The 20,539-nt window shown below is 34.9% G+C and overlaps 4 protein-coding genes across 5 annotated transcripts in view; 2 read left to right on the top strand and 2 right to left on the bottom strand.

The window, feature by feature from the left end:
* LOC130233593 (nephrocystin-4-like) overlaps positions 1-973 on the bottom strand; it is a 301,343-nt gene extending 300,370 nt beyond the window's left edge. The window contains exon 1 of the mRNA XM_056463720.1: positions 411-973. Coding sequence (XP_056319695.1) covers positions 411-545 — 135 coding nt within the window. The 5' untranslated portion in view covers positions 546-973. The remainder of the gene's footprint in view (positions 1-410) is intronic.
* Positions 974-3,486: 2,513 nt separating this feature from the next.
* On the top strand, positions 3,487-8,201 carry dffb (DNA fragmentation factor, beta polypeptide (caspase-activated DNase)). Its single transcript, XM_056463719.1, has 7 exons — positions 3,487-3,661; positions 3,757-3,883; positions 4,604-4,792; positions 6,097-6,176; positions 6,293-6,466; positions 7,246-7,346; positions 7,677-8,201. The coding sequence occupies exons 1-7, from the start codon at positions 3,542-3,544 to the stop codon at positions 7,885-7,887; spliced, it is 1,002 nt and encodes a 333-aa protein (XP_056319694.1). The 5' UTR covers positions 3,487-3,541; the 3' UTR covers positions 7,888-8,201.
* Positions 8,202-8,652: 451 nt separating this feature from the next.
* c8h1orf174 (chromosome 8 C1orf174 homolog) lies at positions 8,653-13,133 on the bottom strand. Of its 2 annotated transcripts, none has more exons than XM_056463716.1 (4): positions 13,042-13,133; positions 12,274-12,351; positions 11,747-12,121; positions 8,653-9,752 (listed from the first exon to the last, which is right to left on the bottom strand). In XM_056463716.1, the coding sequence occupies exons 1-4, from the start codon at positions 13,129-13,131 to the stop codon at positions 9,651-9,653; spliced, it is 645 nt and encodes a 214-aa protein (XP_056319691.1). In that variant the 5' UTR covers positions 13,132-13,133; the 3' UTR covers positions 8,653-9,650. The 2 variants fall into 2 exon arrangements, with proteins under 2 accessions (XP_056319691.1, XP_056319692.1); XM_056463717.1 differs by having other exon boundaries at positions 11,747-12,118.
* A 1,026-nt stretch (positions 13,134-14,159) lies between these two features.
* Positions 14,160-15,845, top strand: b3gnt7l (UDP-GlcNAc:betaGal beta-1,3-N-acetylglucosaminyltransferase 7, like). The gene has a single exon (XM_056463715.1). It carries the CDS (start codon positions 14,470-14,472, stop codon positions 15,703-15,705), a length of 1,236 nt encoding a protein of 411 aa, XP_056319690.1. The 5' UTR covers positions 14,160-14,469; the 3' UTR covers positions 15,706-15,845.
* The last annotated feature ends 4,694 nt before the right edge of the window (positions 15,846-20,539 follow it).

Raw genomic sequence — 20,539 nt, 5'->3', positions numbered from 1 at the left:
CCTAGTTAAACCTGTAAATGTCACTTTAAGCTGTATAGAAGTGTCTTGAAAAATATCCAGTCAAATATTATTTACTGTCATCATGACAAAGATAAAATAAATCAGTTAGAGATGAGTAATTAAAACTATTGTGTTGAGAAATGTGTGTTTAGAAATATGTTGAAAAAATCTCTCTGTAAACCAGAAATTGAGCCAAAACTAAGCAAGGGGGGGCTATATATATTTAATATATATTTAATAAATAAATGATAGAAATAATAATTGTCGTTTCATGATTTGCTTTTAAATAGGCAAAGCATTACACAATATTTATTTTTATTTGCATGTATTTATACAGTGTGTGCGAAATATTTATACTTATAGTGCTTTAAATAAGAAGAATGTAATAAGTATGTTTATTCCCCATCCACCTGTGTCACGTGAAGTCCATCGAGGTGTTTGAAGAGCAGCTGCAGACCCTGAGCAGATCCTGGCGCTTGTCGAGCAGTCTGACTGTGCGGCGGAATCACGCGGTTCCTCAGGAAAGCGTTTCTCCACTCAGACATCAGAAGTTTTCCTCAATAACTTACGTTACTATTAATCTACCAGGGATAAGCTTTCTGTCGGTCACTGAGCGTTAATGATCCTGGCAAACATCCCCAGAACGCCTTAAAGCTTCACGGGCTGTTAAATCATTTCCACGGCCAAGGTGAAGCTCATGTTAACGGTACTTAATTCAGTTCAAATGCTGGACTAATAAAACTAAACGCTAAATCACCCGAGAGACCCGGGTTCATTCATCAGAGTGAACAGCAGCTGTTCTCATTGTTTTTCTTTTCTTCTACTAACGCTCCAGTCGCAGTCAACTAGGGTAATTTTAGAGCAATGGCGTTAACTACGATGTTACTTGCATACTCAAAATACATTGTTTAGCTAACGTTACTGTACTTGTCAGAAGAGATTCCCTCTGTACTGGTTGCCATAGCGTCTGTCAGTCGTTGCTAGGGTGAGTTAAAGAGCGGTTTGGCGCTTTTCTGCATGGGAGAAGCGCGAGGACTGTTGGACAGTGACACTCTGCGGCTTGGCGGTCAATTACATTACAAATACAGTTTTTTTTCTTGATTGTTTTGGTTTTTTTGCTTTAACAAGGACAAAATCACTTCACATTCGTTAACTAGAAGGATTCAATAAAAAAGAAGAAATTAAAGATGAAAAAGGGGAGGGTGTCACGGTGGTGCAGTGGGTTGCACGATCGCCTCACAGCAAGAAGGTCCCTGGTTCGAGCCTCGGCTGGGTCAGTTGGCATTTCTGTGTAGAGTTTACATGTTCTCCCCGTGTTCACGTGGGTTTCCTCCAGGTGCTCCGGTTTCCCTCACAGTCTAAAGACATGCGCTATAGGTGAATTGAATAAGCTAAATTGGCCGTAGTGTATGAGTGAATGTAAGAGTGTGTGGGTATTAATGTTTACAGTAATATTAAAAGTAACATTAAAATACCAAAGTGCTGCATGGTAAAAATGGACAGTAAAATACTGTTTTCAGTTTTTCAATATGTGTACCACTACTGTCATTAAAACAGTAAAATGATGTATTACATTTTACAGTAAATGTGCCACTATTATAACTAGTATTACAATAATTTTACTGTTTTATGAAATACAGCAACTAGCAACTAATAATAGTTGCAACTGGATAATTGTTAATAGTAACTTACTGTTCATTTAAAAATAATCATTTTACAGTGTGCACTAAATCGCATACAGAACAAAAATCTGAATTTGACATATACTGTAATGTTTTTAGAAAGAGGATTTAGAGATGCTTTTTTATCACTACATAATTCAGAAAATGATAGGATGAATATAATCAGGCAAAATATATATTAACATATAAACCTTCAGAATACGGATATAAAACTGTGAAGCTTTGTATTTGTAAATGCAGCATAGGAGAAAAAATTATTGTGAGACATTATCCTTAAAAAAACATGCACTGTAATTTCAATCTACAGACATAAATTGATAAATTGTGACAAAAGAAACACTTTAAGATGTACAGTTGAAGTCAGAATTATTAGTCCCCCTGAATTACACTAGTATTCAGCTTAAAGTGACATTTGATGGCTTAACTAGGATACAAACTAGGCAGGTTAGGGTAATTAGGCACGGTATTGTAACAATGGTTTGCTGTGTAGAGTATCGAAAAAAATAGCTTAAAGGTGTTAATATTTTTGACCTTAAAATGCTTTTTTTTATTAAAAAAAATTTATTTATCGAAATAAAACAAATAAGACTTTCTTCAGAAGAAAAAATATCATTTAGCAAATATTTAAAAAGAAAAAAAAATTCTAAACAGGGGGCTAAATAATTCTGACTTCAATTGTATTTTGAATGTTTTATTACTAGACTAAAAAAACAAAACACCATGAAAAGCCAAAAAGCAACAAAGAAAACTGACAGGTGCCTAAAAACTGTGACCTTCAACAAAAAAAATTCTCCAAGTGTCTCAAATTCAGAAGAAATCTAAAGCTGTTGATTTAATTTAATTTATTTATATATTTTTAATGTTGACATATTCACCAAGCATGAAAATTCACATTTTCATGGTAGTTTCAATCATTGCAGCTTCAACATTCACATTTGACCGGGATTTATGTTGTAGAAAAATCTGGATAGTCATTCATTCATTTTCCTTCAGCTTAGTCTCTTTATTCATCTGGGGTCGCCACAGCGGAATGAACCACCAACTTATCCAGCATATGTTTTGCACAGTGGATGCCCTTCCAGCTGCAACCCATAACTGAGAAACACCCATACACTCTCATTCACACAAACTACAGACAATTTAGCTTACTCAATTCACCTATAGCGCATGTCTTTGAATTGTGGAAACTGAAGCACCCGGAGGAAACCCACACAAACACGAGGAGAACATGCAAACTCCACACAGAAACACCAGCTGGCCCAGCCGAGACTCGAACCATCGACCTTCTTGCTGTGAGGCGACAGTACTAACCGCTGAGCAACAGTGTCACTTAACCATGTTATTTTAATCATAAATTATATTAAATGAAGAAGAAAAAAAAAAGCCAAATTTCATAGTAAACCTTGGTTCTAATGTGCTAATTCTCTGGGCTTTGGGATACAACATTAATTTAAATATATTTATGTTCTACTTTTTATCTCAAAATTTTTAATGTTGTTTAAACCTCAAAATAATAATCAGTAATAATAATCAGTAATAATAATAATAATAATAATAATAATAATAATAATAATAGGCTATTAATTAGTAAATACACACCTCATAAAAGTTAAAAAATTATTATACTTAAGATTATATAATGAACTTATATTTGTTTTGACTAAATGCAAATGCACGCTATTGTGTGTGATCCATGAATGCGAATTTAAATGCTTTATGAAGAGTTTTTTTTAAACAGTGTACAGTAGGTATTACTTTATCTGCATCCACAAGATGGCGATGCGCGTGTCGTCGTTGTTTTGATCGCCCTTTGCAAACAAACGGCGAACGAGAAACTTCAGCTTTGCGGAAGACAAAATATGCACAAAACAACTAAACCCAAACTGGTTAAGATTAGAAGTCCCAACCAGGCTAGAAAATACGGAATTGCGGCTGTTAACCTAAAGGAGTTGATTAAAAAAGGATGTCAATTACTGAAAGTGAGATCAAATGTACTTTGGTGCGAAGATCGCTATTACTGTACACCGTGTTTGAATGCAGTTAACAGACATTCACAATTCATCTAACGTTACAGGTATCCAGTTCCGGTGTACATGTCTGCTTATACGAGGATGGGACTGTAGTTACCGAAGAGTATTTCCAAAATCTTCCTGATAACACAGATCTCGTTCTCCTGCCCGATAGACAGAGCTGGAATGGGTGTAAGTCAGACAACACTGATATATTGAGCTAAAGTTGGTTTATATTCGCACATTTGTTCATTTTAATGGTCCCTATATGGTTTACCACGCTAATTTGAACATTGAGTCTGAAATCTCATTAGCAGTCAGCAACTATCATCAAAGTACAACATGGTTCACATTCAATTAAATAGTGCTAATGTTGTTTTGAAGTCCTACTTAACACTTTTGTTATGTTCACGGCTATTTGTGACCCATTATAAAGCCATGACACTAAATAATCATGCAGTCTTGATTGTTGGTGTTTTTCCCTGTTAAATTAGTATATGCTGTCATGGCTTTGCAATCAAAAATGTCTTTATAATGGAAGTCAACGGGGCAAAAACAGCTATGAACATAATGAAAGGGTAGTCAATTTCCCCAGGGTGTATTGTTGAATTTTTGAACATTTTCTAAGCATTTTCCCAAAATATGTCGAAATATGATTTGTCACCCAAAGTGATTTTATTTGCTGAAACACAGAGAAACTTGTGACCAAATTAAGCCTCAAAATCATTCCAGAGTGGATGAAAACATCCTGAACAGCGAGTTAAGAGTTAAATGAGATTTCAGGCCCAATATTAGGGTGGTAAATAGACGGACCATTGAAATGAATGAATGGGCGAATATAAAACCTACTTTACACATCAATGAAACAGAAAAAAAAACAGTCCAACAGGCTTATCTTTTGATTTTGTACAGTTGCAGATGAAATAAATCGAGTGCTTGGTCTGGACAGAAACACAGAGGATCTGCTGGTCAGTGCAGCACAGGGTCTTCTGTCAGATGAACGTTCCCCCAAACGCCGCAGGATCCTGGGAGACCTGCTGAGTAACCTGAGGGACAGTTCAGAGCTGGAGGACAGACTACAGGATCATGACTGGTTTGAAGGTAGAGTAAGTCAGGGGAAAATACATAGCAATACATTACAATACAATGTTTGCATCATTTATACCAACAGAAAAGTCTTTATTGTAATCAATAATGTTTCCACACATTTTTGTACTGTTGCTTTTAATCATGAATTGTTATATTTTTATTATTATTTCATATAATGTAACTTAACAGTTTGTTTTTCATATTTTACATGTCCTATTATATAAATATGTGACCCAATAGCCAAAAATATATCTTGTGGGTTATAAATAATAAATTAATTATTGATTAGACATAAATAAATGATTTATTTTTTCATTTATGGCAAAAATCAATAGATCATGTTCCATTGAGATATTTTGTAAATTTCCTACAGCAAACATATCAAAACTTAAATTGATTAGTCATTTGTATTGCTAAGCTCTTCATTTAGAACACTTTAAAATTATTTTCTTAGTATTTAGATTTTTTCAGTTTTCGATTATAAACCCTCAGATTATAGATTTTCAAATAGTTGTATCTTAGCCAAATATTATCTTAATCTAACGAAACATATATAATAACATGTATACATTTGAAGCCCTTCTGTGAAATTTTTGTCATTTAAAAAAATATTTCCCAAGAATTGTTTAACGGAGAATCTTTTTTTCGACACATTTTTAATTGTACTGGTTTTAATAACGTACATTATTTTGTCTTTACCATGGTGAATGTTCATAATATATTATTAGCTATTTTGCAAGATACTAGTATTCAGCTTAAAGTGCAATATAGAGGCTTAACTAAGTTAATTGGGTTAACTAGGCAAGCTATTGGATAAGTGTTTTTTCTGTAGACAATTAAAGAAAAAAACTTAAGGGGCTTAATATAACATTGACCTTAAGTTGCTTTTAAAAACCTGCTTTAAGTCCAGGCAAACTATATGAAATGAGATTTTCTCATAAATTGGAAACAAATAATATTATAGAAAATACTGTGAAAGTTTCCTTTTCCATGTACTTGTAAAATATAAAAAAAAAAAAACATTCCTCAGGAGGGCTAATCATTTTAACATCAACTGTATATATTGCCACCTTATATTATATACGAAAGATTATAATATTAGTTCATTAAATAATATTAGTACATTTACTTTTTTTTTAAGCAAAAACTAATGATGGAAATAATATATATGTTTATTGTTAACAATTACAATTGTTATATATATATATATATATATATATATATATATATATATATATATATATATATATATATATATATATATATATATATATATATGTGCATGCTTTCTCTAATTCCTCTTGTCTACGTATCAGGTATTGATACCCGCTTTAAAACCAAGTCTGCGTACATGAAGTACAATTGTGAGAGCAGAATCCGAGGATATTTAAAAGAGGTAATAACCTGCACTCATTACTGCTTTAGATCTTTATTAGTTTAAATGTATTTAGTTTATGATTCAAGGATGCTTGCCATCATTCTGATAGAGATTTATTTTTACACACTCGGTAGGTTGATGGATATACTCAAACTATTCAAAATGGCAAAACAAAAAGTGAATATAAAAAGGTGGCGGAGGCTCTGGCTGAGAAACTGAAGGCTGCGAGGTACAACGGCACCTATTTTGACAGATCAGAGAAGGACGCCAACAGACTCTGCACTGAAGAGGGCTGGTTCTCCTGCCAGGTGCTGTTCTGTTATACCTGACATTTCTTATCAGTCTAGACACATCTTCCATTAAAGTAGTAGTAGTATTTCTGCTTATTAAACCCTGACTGATTGATTTTGTATTTTTACATCAAAGACATAGTAAAAGTATTTATACTTATTACCACACCTGCTTCTTTGGCTATTACATGGCAGATACTAATTAAAAATATCATAAATACAATGTGCTAAAAACCAGCATGAACTTTTCTGGTTTTACCTTATTTTTGTTGTGTATACAATGTGGTACCAAAACATTGGTGTTTAAATAATATAACACACTTTTTTAGGATCTTTAAACTGTGATCGAGTTTGTATTTTTTAGATTTATTTCAAACAAGTACACTTGAAAAAATTGGTGCATTGGATTTACCAAAATTTTAAGGTGTTTGCAAACAATTCATATGGGCTGAATTAAAACAAACAAATTAAGTTGAACATTACTACATTGAAATTGTTTGTTGAAACTTGGCCCTTATAAATTGTTTGCGACCACTTACCTTAAAAAATGTTGTAAATCCAATGAACCATTTTTTTTATTGCCTACATACAGTACATATTAAACGTTCAACAACATACCATAAATACAGTGCACTAAATACAACATTTTATTAAAAAAATGTATTTCAGCTAAAATTAAAATAATCTAAAAAAAGGCTTACTTAAATGTACTTTTGATGTAAATTATTAAAGCATGTCTGGGTCCACATAATTGATGCCTTTTTCATAGTTCATTCTCTCTTTTTTTGCTGTGACAGGGTGCTTTTGATGAGAACAGTTGCAATTTTCTGCATTCAATAAACCCGTACGGAAACCGCGAGAGCAGAATCCTGTTCAGCACCTGGAATCTAGACCACCTGTGAGTAGCTGTAGTCATATTTACCCTGTTTTCTGTAAAGTCACACTATTTCAATATCATTGTTAAGAGAAAAACTGACCGGTAAATTGCACTAATGTAAGTCAGATTTTATCATTTAATTCCTGATGTTATGTACTGTCATCTGCTGGTAAGGTTGCACAACGTTTTTCTTTTATTAATTTGTGACTACATTGGAATAAATCAAAATTAGACAAAGTGTACTGTATCATACCTTGTTTACTCCTGCATCATCCACCTCTGATATGATCATCAAAAATGCATCTTAACACCGGGTATAAACAGGATCTAAGAAAAGCATGTCTTTTTCAGGATAGAAAAGAAGAGGACTGTCATTCCTGCTCTCGCCAAGGCACTGGAGGCCAATAAGAGCAATGATATAAATGTGGATTATTTTTACAAACTCCTGTTCACCAGAGAGAATCTCAAGCTGGTTCACATCGTCTGCCATAAGAAAGGGGCCCATGAGCTCAGCTGTGACTCCCGAAAAATCTACAAACGGGTCAAGAAGACTGTGAAATGACATCCATAATCCTCTTATGAAATATGCAGCTTAGCCCAAAAAGTTTCAGCTTTGGTGAATCTTAGCCTTGTTCAAATTACTGAACTTCTCAGGTTTGATCTTATTTGAGTGCTGTGAACAACATTTTAATTCTGATTTAATATCATTTGTAAGCAATTTTTGTACCACATTTGTCTTTAAATAATGTACTTTTTCAGGGTTTAAAACAGTGACTGATTTAGTTTTTACGTTATTTTGTTTGAGTACTGTACTTGTACATACATTTTATACCAAAACATTTGCTTTTAAATAATGTAGCATACTTTTCAGGGTTTTTTTAAATACTTATTTTATATTTTTACTTTTTAAGCACTAAAAATCTTTGATAAGAATCTGTTTTCATCTGAATTTCCTCATCATGCTTTCAGCCAAAAGCCACTGATTTATCTAAATCTTCTATCGTCATCTCTGGGAACAGAATGTTTTTGTACACAGAGTGTTTGCAGTACTTTTTTCAACAAGCTATGGGTACAGTTACACAATGAAGTGCTGAAAACAGGTTTCTCCTTACAACAGCATCGTAAAAAATAATACCATTTACAGATCTGTGAAAACAATGCTATATGCTGTCCTCATCAAACTCCAAACATTTGTTACATATAACCGACCACTTGTTCACTCACGCTTTTTTGGGTGGACAAAAAAAAAAAACTTGTCAAAACGGCCTTTCATCACATTTAAAAACCAACACAAAATCCAGACATTAACTTAGAAACCAGGCAGATGTTGCCAAAATCATAAATGAGGTTTATTTTGTCTGGACGGAGTATTCTAGCTTTCTGTATGATAATACACTGAAGATCAGATATTAAATAAGTTACATTTCATGTACATACAAGGCATTTGGTAGCAAAAATTAGCACTTGATTCACCACGTCAATAGAAAAATATAAACTTCAGAAATCACACTTTCTACAATGTTTACCTCGTACATGATAGCAAATAAACTACATCTGTAAAAATGTTACATCTTTGAGCCATGTTAGTGCAAATCTGGACGAATTTACAAATATCAATATATATAGACAATTTCTGATGGAGCCACATGCATAAAACAGATTCAATTTGTATGTTAAAAATGACAATTTCACAATAAAATCTTACAATAAAATCCTCTTAATTTGAGACGCCAATATAAATTCTTTACATCAAGCATATCAAAGAGTAATTAAGATATGTCCAAAATCTACATGCTTTAACTTTCAATAATACAGCACCAACTCTGAAGTATAAAGTGTTTTTTTTCCAAAAACAAACTGATTCATTCTCAACAAAGAACGTTTAAAAGTGCCAAATTCATAAAGGACTGGTTAGTATTCAATTGCTTTCGAAGTCTAAATATCAAACATGAGGCACTTGATTGATGAAACGCATTAGTAACAACAAATGGTAGAAAACCCACTAATAAACAAGTTTTCCTTAAATAGCCTTTTTTCAGGACAAATCACATGATGCTTTAAACCACAAATCTCACATAAAACCCTTTACTGTACATTCTTTTAGTGCAGCACTTGAATTAATGCTCTTAAGTTTATAATTAGGGATGCACCGGATTTCTGCATTTGATAATAATGTGCCTCATTACTGATTACTCAACACAGGGCATCTCTATTGTTAATCGAGAATAAAATAGCTTGTTTTAAAACAATCAAGTCCGTTTTACCAGCATGACGCTCCTTCAGTCATTTGTACTCCTGCAAGTGGCAGCTGAAGTGATTTAGTCCTCATAGATGCTCGTCTTCACTGTCCTCTTTGGCATAGTAATGCATGCTCCTGTACTCTCTCCGGCTCATTCTTTTGCTGCCTGGGGTTCTGCGGGGGTAATCCTGAAATAAATCAAGCCGGACTGTTTAAAAATTAAGCCGCGTTAAAAATGCATTAATGAGAGTTGGCTATTGTGCACGGAGAATTCAAGCAGACACCTGCCGTTATTTGACACTCTGATGAGAATCATCCACAGAAGTTCATTCTCATAATCCTACATGCTCTTGTATTAACCTCAATATTTCTGGATTACTGTGTGCAAACAAAGCCATCTGGCTGCATGTTATTTATCTGAAAAGCTTAACATAGGGCAGAGTTATGTTACTGGGGCAAAGGGCCATGAACGCTCACTTCCTGCAAACTGATACTTGTTTGTTTAACGTTTTCTCTGAGAAATATAGGAATTAATTCTAATGTAATGCATATTAAAAGTCTCATTTTTTTAATTATGTAAAACAAGTTCTATATATTTTTGCATTCCATTATTAAATTGTAATACACACAAAAAGGTTGACAATGTATACAAATCAAATTACACTAGAATACACTGTGCTCAGTATAATTGAGCACACCCCATTTTGAAAATGAATTTATCTATTTCTGAGTAAAAATAGGTCATGTATTTTGGTGCATTTAAACAGATTTATTATACAGATGTATTTATTAAAATAATATTTTAGTCACCAAACATATTTGAAAGATAATACAATTAAATGTAAGCAAAATATTACAAAGAAATTTACAACCTACAAACATTTAAACAATTTTTCTTTTTTTGCTGCTCTTGATTTTTTCTCTTTTTAAAAGTTGTATTTAATATTTTTCTATGACATAAATTTGGGTGTACTAGTTTTTGGATCGTTATCATAAGTTATTTTGTTAGATGAGCTCCAATGAATTATGAATATAAAAGATTGATTTGTGAGGGGTGTACTTATATATGCTGAGCACTGTACATGGTTAGTATTCTACTGAATAACAAACACCAAGTATTCTGCAAAAATGGAAAATAAAGCAAAATATATTTATTAATAAGCAAATATATTTATTACTACAGATGATTAAATATAAATATTCAGGTGAACTGGTAAACCTTACAACCAATTTAATATTTTTCCTAATTAAATGCAGTTTCTTTTTTTACAGCCTCTTCAAAGCAGGGGTTTGTAACCCCTGAATTATACATTGACGATTGGGGGGGTATGTTTTTGGTAATATTAGTTTGTGTAATCCATGCTTCAGTGAATCAAATTTATGTATTTAAAATACATCTAATTTATTAATAAAAATGTATTTAAGCATATTTAATTTTTCAGTGTTGTGAGGGATATTTAGTGTATTCTGCCCTACAGTATCTTCTGATTAGCTAATTTCGAAGTTGCTGTTTCAAGAAATCTAATTTGACTTTGCTTTTAGGCTGTATGTAGAAACAAACTCCTATTTTATGAGAAAACAGTCTTTTGGACACTTGCGAGGTCTATCGGTGGTCTACATCTGCAGTTTCAGACTGTTAAATGAATATTTTCCACAGTGGTACGAGCCGTTATAGGGGTGATCAAATGTGTATCTATTATTTTAATTATTAATATTATTCTTTAAAATACAGAGCAAATTATTTCTCAGTATTAAAGACCTGACCCGCATGTTTTGTTTTGACGTCCTTCAGGGGGGGGGATCAAGCCTTAATTGGGGGTAAATCCCCCCAAACTCCCCTAAAATTCGCACCCTGTTTCTAATGAACATGTAGGCAACATAAATAGGCGTATAAACAATATTTTAATTAGGTTTACCGATTTGTCGTTCACGGTTCCTTTTACAGAGCTTCCAAACAGACGTCAAGCTCTGGCCACGTGACGTTTTTTTAACCAGCCGTGTAAAAAAGACGTGAATATATCGTTGTAAAACAAATAATGTCTCTTTAAAAGGTTCAAACCTAAAAGTAAATGCTGGTCACGCATGATAGCAGCGTATTTAAATAAGTATCAATCCAGCGCCACTTCGCTGCATTTCTGCACTGACTCTCAATAATAAAAATATTAGCTTTGAATCGGTTTACCTCAACAACATCCAGGTTCCCAAAGAACTGCTCCACAGGGAAAACGTGATTGCTGTCCTCGTCGAAGAAAACGCTCGGGTCTGTGGTCTGCGAGCCGTGAACGCTCTGCTCCATCTTCGCCACTGCGGAGCCGCTTGTCAAGCCCGTGCACTTGGCGGTGGAGTTCTCCTTGCCGCGCCGTTCACCCGGAGCCTTTTTCCCTGGCTGAATTTTAACGTTTCCATCCACAGCCGCGCTGGAGTTCTCCTCTACTTCGCCGTGAAAGGGTCTCTTCGGGAGCCGCTTGGCCTCGCCGCCGTCGCCAGCCATCTGTCGCACAGCGCGCGCGATATCAGGCGCCGATCTCTGCAGCAGAACTCTCCTCCTCGCCGCCTTCTGTCGAGAACACACCGAGAATAAATGCGAATGTGCGCAGTAAATGCAATATATCAGCGCGGTTTCAGACGCATCGTGGGAACGCTCGTTACATTGTAGCCGACAGACGGAAACTGCGGGGAGGAGATGGTTGTGTAGACACTGACACTGACCTTGACTGAACTTTTCACACCGGGCGGGTTTAAAGAGACAGCGCCGCACACTCGCTGTCCGAGGCTCACAACGACAGTCTGAAACCAGAGAACAACACTTTTATTAGGGACATCATATGATCAATTATGCATCCGTTTCCAACCAAACGACTTCTGGATAGCGGCGCTTCGTTTTAAGCCAACAGGGTGGGTTTTGCTGTTGTTGACTTTAATGCCTTAAGAGCACTTTAATTTGATAATAAAAATAATAAAGGAATTTTAGTTTACTCGTTTTTCGCAACAAAGGAATCAAACTAACTTGGAAGAAAGATGGACCATAATCATACAAATCCATAATATGACTTCAAACAAGTTAAACGACGTATAAGCGTGAAAAAATACGCAAATTTCAATTAAAAAACGGAACAACGACGGATCACTGAATGGATTCGTAGAGGGATCTTCATTGTGATCTGATTCAAAAGATTCGGTTCACTAGAAGATTCAAATCCTCAACACTACTGCTGCTGCTGGGAAAATTAAACGTTTAACAAAAAACAGACCTGGAAAAACACACTGTTTAACATTGAAAGGACGTGTTTCAAACAAGACTAGCTGAATGCCCAAAACTACTAACCTAGTTAGCTACTTCATTAGCGTAACTAAATTAACACAAAACGCTGAAACTGTAAAGTACGTAAACTCAAAGCATATTGTGTACGTCAAGATGATGCAAACAGTAATGTCCTTTTCAAAAGATAAAGTACTGAAAGTATCCGGTTATTTCACCTGCTTAGCCCTCATTGAAAGTTTAGGCGTCCAAAACCGAGTGCGGACTCCAGCCTGTTTATCTCCGGTAACCACAGAAGTCCCGCCCATATACGTTAATCTACGCTGCGCAGAGTTCCCGGTTGAAAACTTTATTTTTTTTTATAAAAGCGTATCTTTGTCAGCGGCTGGTACTCATCAGTAAACAGCAGTTGTCGTTCTTTTGTAAAAAACATTGAAATTTGGGTTCCCACAGAGTAATGACTAAACTAAATGGGGTGGTCAGTTAGACTAGCTATTCATCGCAGAAATATGTCGAATGAGTCATCATAGCCTATATATGACGCGAATGGGATGTTAAATCCATCCAGCGTCTTATAATGAGACGTCCGTATACTGTGTGGTTGTGTGTGTCCTTTACACTGTTTTCATCCACCCTTCAGCCTACTGTATGCTTAGTCAATATATATATATATATATATATATATATATATATATATATATATATATATATATATATATATATATATATATATATATTAATTGCAATTTTAGAACACAGAACATACAAAGGCAATAACAACATTATATTGACATCAAAACAAATACAATATAAGAAAAAGATAAAAAAAAAAAAGCTACAATTATTAAAAAAAAAAACTAAATTTAAGGCTTTAAAGTAATTAACAGTTATTTTTGCTTTGGCATTTTTTGTTTCTTTTATCGTGCTTAGGTAATGACCTATTTTTATTTTAAAGTGAGTAAAATTAGTTTTTTTTCCACTGCCCATTTACATTTATGAATACAAATTTTTCCATATATAATGAGCAAATTAACAATATGCCAAATTTTGAAGTCGACTGTATTCTCATAAAAATGCTTTGTCAATGGTGCAAACGCTGAAAGCCACGTTCAGTGACGCTCTGGTTATCAACCACACGAGGGCGCTCAAAACTAAAAAATATTTCAGTGCAAGTTTAGTGCTACTCAACTGCTTGGTGTCATCGAGCATCTTTCATGCTGTATTTGTGGGAGGGACGTCAACCGAGATTTATAAACATTACAAATAAAGTGGAAATAAAAGTAAGTTCAACTCAAATATTTACATTAAATAGCATACGTAATTAGCACTGTTTGCAGGAACCCACATTTACCACGCTTGCACAGCTGTTGTGTGTAACCAGAGAGCCCGTAGCAGGTAGGCTATGGAGGAGGAGAGAGGAGGGCAGACGGCCGATTGTTTTACAGGATCACTGCCACACGTTTTCACCAGTTCAACGATGGAGCTCAAAGCAAGAGGAACCTGTCGAGACAATTTATTAGACACAAATACAGTCTGACAGAAAGAAGCAGGAGGCGACGAGCTTTATCAAACATGCCTTTTGAGGACAATTTACTTTTGACAGTTCTATAATATTTCCAGGCGACCTGACGGATATTCTCTGCGGGATGGAGTGCAGGAGCGCGTGCGTAATGGAGTTCTTCTGCCGAAAGAAGAAGAATGTAAAAACTGCGGTGAGCCTGACTTTGATTTTTGCCACTTTACTGATGCTTCAGAAGCTAATAACAGTGGACACGAACAATAAAGACAAAAAAGTTGAAGTGAAAGGCAGATGGTGTGGCCCCCATTGCCCGTCATTCAAGAGTAAAAACCTCAAGGCGGTTGAAAATTCTTCTCAATCAGGCGGTGACTCGAAGCGGACGTTAAAACCACTGCCAGAGAAATGGGACGTGGATAAAATTACATGTACTGAAAATTCCACGATAAAAACTCAACTCTGGTTTCGTCGTTTGAGCCCAAGGTTTCACGAATTTGTTCTACACAGACATTGCCGATACTTTCCAATGCTGCTAAATCACCCGGAGAAGTGCGGCGGCGGCGTGGATGTTCTGGTCGTGGTCAAATCTGTTATTGAAGAACACGACCGGAGAGAAGCCGTGCGCAAGACTTGGGGAAAGGAGCAAGAAATTCAAGGCTTGAAAATCAAAACGCTGTTTCTCTTAGGCACCCCAGCCCCTGGCAAAGACTCGCGAAACTTACAGGCTCTGGTTCAATATGAGGACCGGACTTACGGGGACATTTTGCAATGGGACTTCATGGACACCTTTTTCAACTTGACCTTGAAAGAAGTGAACTTTCTGAGGTGGTTCAGCATCTACTGCTCAGACGTTCCCTTCATCTTCAAAGGGGATGATGATGTGTTTGTCCACACCAAAAACCTGGTGGAACTAATTGGCTTCAGGAAGGAGGAGAACAAAGTGGAAAACCTAATTGTAGGCGACGCAATTTTAGAAGCAAAGCCGATCAGAAACCGCCAGAGTAAGTATTTCATCCCCAGAGAGTTGTATGATAAACGCTATCCCCCTTATTTGGGCGGAGGAGGATTTCTCATGTCCTCTCAGGTGGCCCGGAAAGTCTTCACGGTTTCTGAGAGCGTGGAGCTTTACCCCATCGACGATGTCTTTGTAGGCATGTGCCTTCAGAAGCTCAAAATTGTCCCCGAGGTGCATCTGGGTTTCAGGACGTTCGGGATCATTAAGCGGAAAGTGACGCGTCTGAACCGAGAGCCGTGCTTCTTCCGCGACCTCATCGTGGTGCACAAACTCGTTCCGCAGGACCTGCTGAAAATGTGGACGCTTGTTCAAAACGAGGACTTGAGCTGCGCCAGACAATTTGTACTATAAGGAATAATTTTATAAAGTGTTTCTTTCAAACTGAAGCGTTTTTTCAGTTGCCATTGTGGTGACAACTTTGTGATTTTGTGAGGACGATTATGCCTAGGCTGTAACTTCCCAGATGTAATAAACCACAAGGTATAATCATCTTTCTAATGTGGTCTTATCATAGGGAACAAATGTGTGCCTTGTGTGATTTATAGGTCAAATAAGTGTGGAGCGGGAATAGTTGTCATGCTGTTCTTTGGACATTTTAAGTCGTAAAATTTACAATCCACAATTTTATATTTACACCTGGGACATTCTTATCTACTGTCAAGACAGAAGGTCAATAAACAACATATTTAAGCTTTTTAGCAAAACAATTACGAAACAAAACAATAATTTAAAAAAAAAACAGCAACAATAATGGAAATGTTATAAAAGCTAATAGAAACATGGTTTTGTAGAAAATAACAACAATTATTTTATTCAAATGACTTGTTTTGACTGGGAAAATGACAGGCTTAAATTTTTAGTTAAGATCTACCTCTTGTTTAACAAACTATTATAAAATTAGATTTTTGAAATTTTAGAAGAATTCGAGGTTTTTAATAGAGTTTTGAAGTGTCAGAATAAAAAACAATCACATTAAAATATTCTTTAAAATGTAGCTTTCAGACACCATTAATATGACTAAGTGCATGTGCTATACTTCTATACTTCTAATGCATGTCATACATACAGAAACGTTAGAAAAATACTAAATGTTAAGTTATTCACTCCTGATATTGCCAAAATATTTCTTCTCAGTTTAATCTAACGTCATTCAAATATATGTTCTTGGTGGTGTTTCATGGAAGAAATCAAGTCATACAAGTTTAAAATTACATTAATGTGAGTATTGTATTACATTAGATCAACATCGTTTTCACATTTGGGTGAATAATAATACCCCCACACACACACACACACACACACACGCACACACAAGTCAACACAGTCAACCTTTTAATTGTTAGAAGTGAGTTTTGCTTTGGCGTTTGTGTCAAAATCAAATAACTTTTACAAAACTATCTGAAGCATTTTAGATTTAAAAAAAAAGCATGATATCTCTATTTAAACATTTTATTTAAAAAAAAAAGATTCTAACAAACAAAGCTACAACGCTTCCATTGACATCAATGCACATAGAGCATCACAATCAAATATGAACTGTGGTCACAATAATACACTTATAAGTAACATTAGAAATGTTCTACAACTCTTCTTTTGAAATATGTTTTAAAGTGTCTGGTGTTGCATGTCTAAGTACAGACAACATTAAATCTCTGCTCCTGAGGAAAATGCAAGAAAAGCCACCAGACTGAAACTGCAATGGTAATTATTTTTCAAATGGCTGATAAATATTTTTAGGAAACATACACAAAGGAAACTTGAAATCATGTCTTCGAGAACCAACACACATTAGTGCTTATTTTCAGAGACCCCTTACTGAGACCACACAAAAATATCTGTTAATTAAGAGTTTCTGTATTTTGTGATTCACGGGTGTTTTCTGTTTATTATTTATGGTTGTGAATTGCATTAAGGGACTATGATCTCTGCTCTCTATTTTGATGGTGAAAATTCAACTCCACAGTTTAACAAGGTGGCTTTTATTGACATTTTAGTAGATTGAAATAATATAATGTGTAATAAATAATATATAGAGAAATAAGTCTGTAAAATGACAGAAAATGTACTGGCAAATAAATACAAGGTTTCTGTACCTTAATATACAACACCAACCCAGACAGTGTACCACTTTAAAATAATAGAACTGTTAATTAAAGTCACTTTTTCAAACTTTAAGGTTAAAATTTGTTGGACGAAAGATCAAGCTCCCATAATGCAATTTAAAAGCATAAATAAACAGGGTAAAATATATAAAACATGAATCATAAAATACAGAAAACTGATAACAACAAAAAATTCAAACACACACAACTGTCCATAATCTTCTATCATTTTCATCTATATAACATCTATACAGAATAAATATTTAGACATTTGATAGCAAAATTAATACTATTTGGTTATGTATCTCCATCTGTGCAACAAACGGTTTGAAACGTTTAGAAATACTCTCTTTATTCTGTTGAAATTGTTTATTTAAATCAGTAATTCTCAACATGGACTCTTGTGCTGACCTAAAAATATTGAAATTAGTCAATTATTAATGTATTCAAATAATGTAATCAAATCTAAATCAAATTATGTAATACATCAAATCAAGATGTAACCTGAAATCCGAATTCTGTATAATTTACCCAAATAACTACTGATTTTATAGAAGATTCAGTTCTGGAATACAGAACAATAACTTTACGCATCAATATATCCTTAAAAAAAAGCTAAAAGAAGCTGTGTTATAATTAAAGTAGAAATGTCCATAGTGTATTTTAAGGAAGGGGTGAAGAGTTGAATGATGGGGGCCGTTGAGACAGTTGAAAACAACTGATTTAAATGAATAAATAGCTGATAGATAAATATTAGACCTCTTAGAAAAGCCTCTATACATGAGTGAAACCTTTCTGCAGGAGTCGCATGTCAATTATATAATACATGGACGTTTTATTACATAGGGTTGTAACTTAAATTGTAATCCCTGAAGTCCTTTTACAATCCTGTCCACACAAACACACAGCAAAAACTCAGTTTCCGGATGTTTGTGTTCAGTCTTCACTATTTTACATTTCTTTTAAAAGTTAAATTATGGCTTATTTTCAGGCACAGAATCATCCTATTCCAGTCAGGCTGCTTTTCATATGGTTTCAGTGACTTTATAAGCATGACTGGGACTGAAGCATTTACTTAATAACACAATCAATACTACAGAGTAGTTTGATGTGGAGTTTTGGACCTTACCCTGCATTTTAACGCATCACACACGTAGGGGTCTGTTCTTCATACCTAGCTAAAACAATCCAGCAGATCCTGAATCTTTTGATCATGATAATTGATCTCTGGCTAATTTCTTTCCTCAAACAATTTCAAAATTCAAGATCAACTGATCTGAGATTACTGTGTGTGTTCAGGTTTGTGGTGAAGGACAGATCCAACACAATCTCACGGTAATTCGTAACTTTTTGATTTAGTAGCTAATTCGTATCAATTCTTACGATCTAGTTCATACAATTTAGTACGATTTGCTCATCACTCAATGACGGTTGGGTTTAGGGGTGGGGTTGGGTGCCACGCCTCCTTATTAAAATTGTACATTTTCAAACGACTGAACTCGTACGAATTAGCCACTAAACTGACAAAACGTAAAATACTTATGTTTTCTCGTGAGATCAGGCTGCGAAATCATGATCATCATCTGAGTACTGACTGGCTGGCAGCAAGACAACAGCGTTATGACATCATCAGATTAAGATTCAATTATGTGAGCAAAAGGACATACAATTTGTAGTAAATGAGACGGTTTGGGCTGCACGGTGGTGCAGTGGGTAGCACGATCGCCTCACACCAAAAAGATCGCTAATTCGAGCCCCGGCTGGGTCAGTTGGCATTTCTGTGTGGAATTAGCATGCTCTCCCCATGTTCGCGTGGGTTTCCTCTGGGTGCTCCGGTTTTCCCCACAAGTCCAAAGACATGTGGTATAGGTTAATTGGGAAAGCTAAATTGTCCATAGTGTATGTGTGTGAACGAGTGTGTATGGATGTTTCCCAGTGATGGGTTGCAGCTAGAAGGGCATCTGCTGCGTAAAACATGCTGGATAAATTGGCGGTTCATTCCGCTGTGGCGACCCCAGATTATTAAAGCGACTAAGTCAAAAAGAAAATGAATAAATGAAATTGTTTGTTAAATGATACGCATCAGCTTCCCACATCTGTTTTTGTAGGCTATTTGCACAGGCTTTACAATTTATTTAGTTTAGCCTTTAGAGTGAATTTTCTGTGACCGTATTCAAGTTTCTTAATCCAGTGGCTTTTGAAATGAATTCTCCATCAAAAAAGCTCTTGCTTCTGCCCTGCATTTTATAATTCCTTCACAAAAAAATAAGTAAAATATAATTAAAAAAATAAAAATAGTTAAAACAATCTCAAAGCTGCCGCTTTACCTTTCAAATTTTGCATTAGTATCTTAAAGTCTGTTGGTATATTAAATGTATATATTAGTGTACAAAGTGTTCATGTTAATCATTAAAAAGTACAAAAATTTTCTTATTAAACCCCCAGAAAAAGGTACCATTCCAGTCACAATTTTGTACCTTTATTTCAGAGTGTTGATTACAAAGCAGTTTTTAAAATATATATATATTTTAAAATTCTGATATCTAATTTTAAAAATAATTTAACAATACGGTCATTTTCCCTTTTTTAATAGACTACCCTTGTAAGAAAATATCAGCAGCACATGCTTTTAGTACCACCTTCCTTTAAAAATACACAATCTAATCTGTTTACTACTCCAGGTAGTTTTGCGCTTACACACCTGTTGATATGACAACAACCCCTAAATGAGTTTTGAAGAACGTAACTATCCTGGATCGTTTAAAATTGTCAACAATCGAAACCAGCCAAATGAGTAAACCACGTAGGAAGAACAGACCCCCAGACAAAACAGTTTACGATTCTAATACTGAAACAAACACAAAGACCAAATATCTCATAAATAGTCTAACAGCATCGATCTTGGCTCTTTAGTTTCCTATCAGTGAGCCCATGTTTGGCACCACCTCTTATTAACTCAAACTCACAATTTTTCTGAGAAGCACCAAGGCAGTTATGTGACTCAACCTCTGAAACATTCAGGAAAAACAACATTTTTGTTTGTTTGAGAAGTGAAAAGTAGCAGAACGAGTGTTGCAAGAAAT

Source organism: Danio aesculapii, chromosome 8, assembly GCF_903798145.1.
Source record: "Danio aesculapii chromosome 8, fDanAes4.1, whole genome shotgun sequence".
NCBI lineage: Eukaryota > Metazoa > Chordata > Actinopteri > Cypriniformes > Danionidae > Danio > Danio aesculapii.
The sequence above is the reverse complement of the archived record's forward strand: the minus strand, read 5'-3'. Positions and strand labels throughout refer to the sequence as shown.